Raw genomic sequence first — 8,514 nt, forward strand, 5'->3', positions numbered from 1 at the left:
CACCCACTGTCTTACAGCCTCACCACTCACCTTCATCCTAAGCGCTCTCCTCTCTATCTCACAGATGCACTTCTTGACGATGAAGGGGATGCCATCGGAGCTGTTGTTGGACACCAGGGAGAACTCCTGCCCAAAGAGCTGGAGGCGGCCCTGCAGTTTCTTATGACCACACTGAATAGCCAGAGTCTCTAAGCAGCGCTTATGACAGGCCAGGAAACACTGGAATGAGTAAAAAGGAACAAGTAAGAGATTTTTCACTTTTCTCTGGTTTGTCTGCACAAAAACAGCATATTCTTACATTTAAGACAATAGCCACATTCACATAAGCCTAATAATAAACAACCCAATAATCCGTTAATAATCCGACTAATAGCTCAATCGGAATGTACTATGTCCATGTACATACCTCAATTGGAACAGACTAGTCCAACTGAGGCCATTCAGAATATCCGAATGAATGGTGGATAATTCTGTAAATAATCTGTTAAATAGAGTAATAGCCGTGTAAACACCTGTAACTGATTACATTCCCAATCAGAGAGTTTAAGTACGTTCTGTGCGTTTGTTCTTGTTATAGCGAAACTTTATAACATTCAACATGGTGGGAGCAGAAACTGGTCTGCAGAGGAGACAAAGTTTATGTTCTGATCTTTAAAAGACGGCAGTGGGACGAGCGTCCGGCTTATGTGACTGAGAACACGTCTTCCTCTCGACTTTTTTAATAAAAGCATGTGAAGTATGTTTTTCTGAGTCTGACACTTTAAAGCAATTAAAAACACAAGCGCTGCTCATCTCACTGACTGGACTCACATGGTGCTCCTTGTCAAGGTAACGTCTTCAATATGTGGTGCTCTACGCATGCAGGTAATTTTGGATCGGATTTCTTGTAGTGAGCGTGTAAATGGAGATTTTCCGTCAGATTGTTGAGCAGAGTGAGCATAAACACCATGCATGAACAGTTTTATACCCCCCCCCCCCCCAAAAAAAAAAATATATATATATATGTGTCTCGCTGTTGTCGGTCAGTTCAAAACCTTGTATCACCAAAATGGCAACTTTACAGGAGAACGAAAAAACATACTGTAATGAAAGTCAATGGAACCATACATTTTTTCAAGTAATTCTGTGCCATTTGTTTTGGTCGATTCTTCATGAAATTTTCACACAATGTAAAGAACTACTTTCAAATTTTGTCAAAAATGGAAAAACGGAAAAATGGAGAAACAAGGTTTTCTTCCGACAACAGCGATATATGTTTTATGTTTCAATGTGTTCTTTGTTTTGTGTGAACAATTTATAATTTACATGTTTGTAGCCTTTATGACTCACATCATGATGAATTACCACACAGTCCTAATAGCTACTAAATTTAACTACTCAAAACAGATCTACTATTCCAGCTAATGCACCTGAGCCATGTAACCAGCCTGCTAGCCCTGGATTAATGCTTTAAATCTCTTCAGATCTGTACTGCCAGGAAACATGGCTAAAAACTAAACACTATGCACAGTCACACCCTTATAGAGGCAGGGCCTCAGTGAGACCTCACCTCCTCACACTCCGCCCCCTGAAAGTACACATAGCTGTCACACTGCCGGCATTTGGCTGGAGAGCGCAGTTTGCGCAGTCGGTGCGTCTGCGCAGCTTTGGACAAGCCGATGTTCCGGAACGGCCCAGTGGGCACCACGATCTCAGGCTCGATGCCGTTAATGTCTGAAAGAAAAGACGGAAAGAAGCAGTAGGTCAGCAGGGTTATCAGATCACAGGAGGCTGTGTGGTTGAGGCTCTCTGAGAGATGAAATGAATAAACATAAATGGGCACATATGGCTGTCATCCATCCAGCTTTCACACACCACACTCACTGTTTCTCCACCCACAGAGCTGCTGGTTTGTGGTAAACTGTGTCATCTTGCAACTAATCTCGTTATACAAATAACATCATTTGACTGATGGTTTTTGATGTAGCAGCCATGAGACACTGTTCTCTACAGTGAAAGAGAAGCAGGACAATGAGCAAGGATGAAATCCCCATAAAGAAACGGGACTGTTTTGTTCCAAAAAAACTTCAAGGTGACAAAGAATGACTTAATTTCAGACTGTCCTGATATGATGTCTGCAAGACTGTTCTGAATAAAAAAATATCTTATTGATTTATTGTTCATTATTCATAAGAAGCAGGGAAAACACACACACACACACACACACACACACACACACACACACACACACACATATATATGTATTATGAATTATCTGTATTATGATCTGCTTGTGATATTAATCAAACACTCTGAGTGGGAAGAACTACAGCAGATGTGGAGTCTGAGGCTCTCGATCAGCTCAAAGCTCAAAGCATTAAAAGGAGCAAACCACGAGCAACTATGAGCTCTGATGTGAACGACTTCAACTGTGCTCATTTTTACATTTTTAAAACTTGATGTGCATTTTTGTTGTTGTTTGTGTCTGTAAAACTACTGAGGCCTTAAGGGGGAATTCTATCAATATTTCAAAATTTCTGGGTAATTCAGTGGCTGAGACACAAAACATTCCGAGTGGTTTGATGTGAAGTGGTTCGTTGAAGAGAAACGTTTCAGCTCTGATTTACTTACAGTGGTGGTGATAGGAACCAGGTCTTATGATGTCTGTAACAACTAATATAGAATTCTTATTTACTTTCCAAAACCACCAGTGAATCTACACATCTTCTGAACATATATATGTAATGTTGATGACGGTATAATAATAGGTTGAATAGTAGGTAAATAGGTAAATAGTTGAAAAAGTGACAAAAATGATTTGGGAACTATTTTGCCTCACAACCCCCTACAGGTACCTCTCCGCAATCAAAAGAGCAACAAAAAATCCTTATCTTGCAACTGTCGTAAAACAATTTTTTAGGCAGCAAATTTGTTTTGATGTGAAAACTTTCTGTCATGTAGCTTTTAGAGGCATTGTTGTCTGCATAACCTGCTGTAAATGATATAAGATCCTCAGACTTACTGGAAGTTTCAAAGGAGGACATGTTTCCATCCTTCTCATCTGCATCCTCGTTTGATGACATGGTTCCTGTGGATGCTGTTCGTGCCATTTTACTGATGTCACCTGCAACATCATCAGGGGCAAAATCAGTCTTTAATCTGTCTTATATTGCTGTATTCAAGATAATATAACATGCCAGAGTACTGAATCCCAAACCCAGAGCATACCTGTGCTGGTGGTGGGGGAGCCCAACCCGCTTCCTCCACACACACTGTCTGTGTCGCTCACTGTGGAGCCCCACGATTTGTGGGTCATGTGACTTCGTGCTACGGGAGTGAACAGTATCAATGATTAGACACATCTTACCATACAGCTCTATAACATATGAGGCAATCAAAGGCCTCAAACACTAACTATACTCAAACATTATTTTTCTTAACTTTTAAAAGTTGATAACTGAAGTTTTGTCCAAAAGGTGATGGTACTGAACGAAAGGCACTATTAATCATATTTTTATCATTATAGCATTATAGATTATTTATCAATATGAGTTTCCACAATGAATACATGAATAAGGGCTGCAATGACAGAAATTACATTACAGGTTTTAAGGAGGAGTTTGTTACACCTTCACAAGGACTGTGACAATCACATGAACAATTGCAGACTCCCAGAAAAGGTTCAAGTACCAGTTTTTGCTTAATGACACTAGGCTCAAAAAATCAGGACTTATATGTAACCTTTGTGTGGTGTTCAGGTCTTTGCGACCCATTTTTAATGTGTACCAAAAAAAAAATTACATGAATTATTATTATTTAAACCTCATTGGCTTTTGCTCACTTTCAGTGACTTCACGCTGTTCACCTGCAGGGAGTAAAAGTGTGGGGGTGCTGTGTCATTTACTCTCTTCTCCATCCTACATGGCCTGCTGTTAGTGTGTGTGTGTGTATCTGTGTTTGTATATGTGTGTGTGTGTGTGTGTGTGTGTGAGGGTGGACAACATGGTCAGTCTTGTGATGTTTTAAACATCTGGTATTTTTACATCAATTTTTGGACATCACAGAAACATATGGAGTGACCAGCATATTTTAAACTTTAGCAATGTTTATATATGACATCAAACTCTCTTATTTCAAAAATGTGACAAACAGACAAACATAGAGACTACACACCCTTCTTCTGCTCCTCTTTCTGAGAGGAGGATGGATCTTCTCCTGTTGCTGATGCTTCAGTGCTGCTGTGAGCATCTGTGTTGGAGCTGTCAGTGCGCAGTCTGGCTGCCTGCCTACAGTCAGAACCAGTACACATACTTACATGAAGAGGACCTTCAACAATTTTTACAAATTTCTCAAATTTCAGCACAGTGGTAGTGATAGGAACCAGGAGCCACAACACCTCAACAAAAAGCATATATTATTCATTCCACCTATTATCAGCCATCAGTTTCTTTTACATTAAAGCCAAATATATGGACAAAGCCAACCTGCTTTTTCAGGTTTTAGTGACCCTTTTATTTTAAATACAAGGTGACAAACAATGCCATACCATGCTTACGTGATGTTTACAAAAACGGTGAGACAAAAATGTTTTAGTTCGATTTTGGACAGAAATATAACCATTAGATTGACTGATTGAAATTCTGTTTGCTTTGGGTAAGATTTTGCCATTCTGCATGTACCCCTCCACTACACATTTTAGGCCAAAAAGCTCGTCTCAAAACTATCGTAAAACCATGTCTGAGGCATCAGGCAGCGTGTCCACAACCACTTCGTGTAAAAACGCACTGTGAGGTAACATTTAGGACCATTACATTTTTCAAATGTCCGATTCCTGTCCCCACCACCGTGAACAATTCCGACTCCACACCAAACCTCTCTGAATCAAATTGGTTAAATCTTAACGTGTAATAAATTATGTAGAAATGTTGAAATATTGGTGGGATTCTCCTTTTACTACAGAACATGAGCACACACCGTGGTGAGATTAAAATTAGAATCTTTAGGGGATTAATGATGAAAGGGAAATAATTGCAAGCTTTCTTATTACTAAGGAAAAAGTGTAGTTACTAAATATATTAAAAATGTATACAACTATATAAAATAGTTATTGATATATTAAAATATATACAATTAAATAAAAGCAATATATTAAATACATTCAAATACTTATCAGAATTTTTCTAGCACATTGTAGTTAAACGGCAAACAACTTTGCTTAATAATTTGAGCCAATTTACACTATACTTCTAGTTTCAGTTTATAACAGAAGTCCTTGTTTTTGTTTACGACATGTGTTGGGACACCCACTGGCTGCTGATGGGACAGTAGGGCTCGAAGCTGTAATGGACTTCAGGCTCCTCGCTCATCTGCAGGTCTTTGACGTGGGTGGCGTACTGCTGGCCCGGATCGTACAGCTTACTGCTCTCACATAGGGTCTGGTAGTGCACAGGCAGGGCCACCGTCTGCACATGCATGGTCTGGTAATAGGAAATAGTAGCCTGGAAAAAAAGAAGCAGGATTTTTATTAAAACGCACATTAACCCCCTAAACCCTGTGGACCCATGAGGGCCCACGCTTTATTTTATCCCTCTCATAATTATATAGTAAGTATACATATAACCTGTAATAGTTTTTAACAGAACAGTCAGCCTGGAGTTCAAGCCTTAAATAATCAATAATCTTAAGACATGCTGGCTGATGAGCAGGATCCAGTCATGGTTTTAGCCCAACTCAGTAAAGTCTAACACACAGAGCTAGTTTCCTTTGGTGATTCATCTGCACTCAGACTAGGATTAGATTTACAGCACAAAACACACAGACAGCCACTCACAGAGCGGAGCGTCTGGTCACTCTGCTTGATGACCTCCTGAATTTGTCTCAGCACTGTGACCTTTGTGTGCTCCAACTCCTGGTGCTGTGTGGTGGCGTCTGCGATGCATGTGCGGTATGTAGCCTCAGCCTCCTCAGCCTGAGAGAGAGAGAGAGAGAGAGAGAGAGAAACAGGACAGACAAATAGAGAAAGAGAGAAAGAAACAGGAGAGAGACAGAAAGAGACAGAGAGACAAAAGAGAAATGAAATGGAAAGAGAGACAGTAACAGAGAGAAGGAGAAAGAAGAGATCAAAAGCAAAAAGGGAGAGAGAGAGGGAGAGACGGGGAGAGAGAGAAATGGAGAAAGAGTACAACGAGAGGAGAGAGGGAGAGAGACAGAGAGAAAAGGGAGAGAGGGGAGAGAGCAAGTAGACAGAAGAGAGAGCATTAGAGAACAGATGAATAAAGACAGAGTCAGTCTTTTTTAAACACAGTGACATTAATGAGTTTTGGGTTTAGATTTAGACTCAGGAGGTCAGATCTACAGAAGGTAAAGAAAATATATGGCAAACCACAGGTGAAAGGATGGGAATGCCACTGAAAACCTCAGTACACAGGTTATAGACCTTTTTAGTTTACCTGGGTGTATCAGCCTAAGTCAGTTCTTAAGATTAAGATTAAGTGACCCTTATTAGTCCCACAACGGGGAAATTTCACCTCTGCATTTAACCCATCCGTGAAGTGAAACACCACATACACACTAGTGAGCACACACACACACTAGGGGGCAGTGAGCACACTTGCCCGGAGTGGTGGGCAGCCCAATCCACAGCGCCCGGGGAGCAATTGGGGGTTAGGTGTCTTGCTCAAGGACACCTCAGTCATGTGCTGTCAGCTCTGGGGATCGAACCGGCGACCTTCCGGTCACGAGGCTTGTTCCCTAACCTCCAGCCCATGACTGCTTAAAAGAAAAACACAAAATTCACTGTTGCAAAGGAATTAGTCTTTCTATATGTCTGTGTTAAAAAAGCAAAACCTGCTTGGTGTGAACAGGCCTTAAATCAGATGTCCTTAATCTAAACAATTTCACAAAATAATGAAATGAACAGGTCACATCACACTGACACTAGGACACTCAGACTGAAACAGCGAGTGTGCTCACATGCACTTGATAATCCGAACATAATCAGATTTCTGCAGTTATCCGATTATTCAAATGGTCATGTAAACACCATCCTCCTTTCTAGAAATCCAATTAAGATCTAATAAAGAGAGCTGGATTTTAGCTCAGTTACTAGATTTCTCAGTGCATGTAAGTCTTACTCTGATTTCTTTCAGATTTCTCAGTCTGCACATGTGCGGAACAGGCTCCTGTACTGGAAATAAGCCAGCAGCGCTGCTTCAAAATGGTAGCAAAACAGTTTTGGAGCGACGCTGAAACCAGCTACATTCTCAATGTAATGAAGGATTTAAATATTCTTCATCTTCTAGTTGATGTGTGTTCAGATTTTCAGGTAAAGTGGTGCAATGTTTAAAAAAAATGCTGTGGCATGAAGTTTGAGTTTGAGCGTTATGTTTATGTCACGTCTTCTTCTGTAAGTTTATTTGGCTGGTTTGCAAAGCAGAAATCTGATTACTGACTGACTCATGTAAACCAAGAGTTTTCCCATTATCTGATTACTCCAGTGCATGTAAATGTGTTGATCGGACTCACAAAATCTGATTTACTGCAGTTATTGGAAAATTAAATGCATGTAAACACACTCATTGAAATATATACAATCAGAGGCCTTAGGTTATTATTCTCTACTATTACACTAATGTCCAAATGTTTGCAATAACCTTTCAAATAATTTAAATATTATTTGTTATATTACATACAAAAATAGCTTATACAGCATAGACTCAGCAATATTTTAAGCTAAACACCAAATGCAATTTATGTATTTTTTGAGGGAACAACAGCAAGTTGTTCAATGACAAATAATATTCTACAATTATTTTTTTAAAGTTATGTTTTTGGGTTTGCTTCAAGATTTCATCAGGACCTTTAAAACAGAAGGACACTGTGGACAGAAAAGTTATTCTAACTTTTGGGACGGATATCTCATTTTTAACTACAGCTCTATTTTATTCTATTTTTCTATTTTATGGCCTCCTAGCTTCCTATTGATTATACAAGTTTATATTTATGTTTACTAAGATCATGTTATATATTGACTCATATTTATCTATACTCTCCTGATTTGTGTGCCAGGAAATCCTGACAGGTGATCATTCTTTTTGTGTCACATTGCTACATCACGGGAGTTGAAGGCAGAGTACAGACCTTATTGCGAGCCTCTTCCTCCAGTCGTTTCTTCTTGTCCAGTGCTTTGGTGGTGGAGCTGCTGCCCTCCTCTTCTGCTCTGCTAGCTGCCGTCTTGGCCTTCTCGTATTCCTCATAGCGAGCGACGTACACCTGCTTAGCCCGCTTCAAGTTAGCCTCAGACTCCATCTGCACATGACACAAGTGAAGAATTCAGATGGGTAAGAGTACGAACATGAACTTATACACCATCTAATTGGAATTCTTAGGACGTCATTTGAGAATCAAAACTGCAACACAGATCTCACCAGTTTCCTCTTGGCTTTGAGCCACAGCTCCTTGATCTCTTTTCGTTTCTTTTCGTGTTCCTGCTTACGCTGCATCAAAGGCTGTGGAAGCAGAGTAGGAATTCCTCAT

The 8,514-nt window shown here is 40.0% G+C and overlaps 1 protein-coding gene across 2 annotated transcripts in view; it reads right to left on the minus strand.

Annotated features, from left to right (window-relative positions):
* The window catches only part of arhgap45b (Rho GTPase activating protein 45b), a 38,531-nt gene that overhangs the window by 5,659 nt on the left and 24,358 nt on the right, over window positions 1-8,514 (minus strand). For both annotated transcript variants that reach the window (XM_017701351.2, XM_017701350.1), the window contains exons 10-18: window positions 8,406-8,486; window positions 8,119-8,286; window positions 5,810-5,947; window positions 5,287-5,477; window positions 4,153-4,265; window positions 3,208-3,306; window positions 3,002-3,103; window positions 1,550-1,713; window positions 31-219 (exon numbers count right to left, since the gene is read on the minus strand). In XM_017701351.2, the coding sequence (XP_017556840.1) occupies window positions 31-219; window positions 1,550-1,713; window positions 3,002-3,103; window positions 3,208-3,306; window positions 4,153-4,265; window positions 5,287-5,477; window positions 5,810-5,947; window positions 8,119-8,286; window positions 8,406-8,486 (1,245 nt within the window). The remainder of the gene's footprint in view (window positions 1-30; window positions 220-1,549; window positions 1,714-3,001; window positions 3,104-3,207; window positions 3,307-4,152; window positions 4,266-5,286; window positions 5,478-5,809; window positions 5,948-8,118; window positions 8,287-8,405; window positions 8,487-8,514) is intronic.

This window comes from Pygocentrus nattereri, chromosome 15 (genome assembly GCF_015220715.1).
Source record: "Pygocentrus nattereri isolate fPygNat1 chromosome 15, fPygNat1.pri, whole genome shotgun sequence".
NCBI lineage: Eukaryota > Metazoa > Chordata > Actinopteri > Characiformes > Serrasalmidae > Pygocentrus > Pygocentrus nattereri.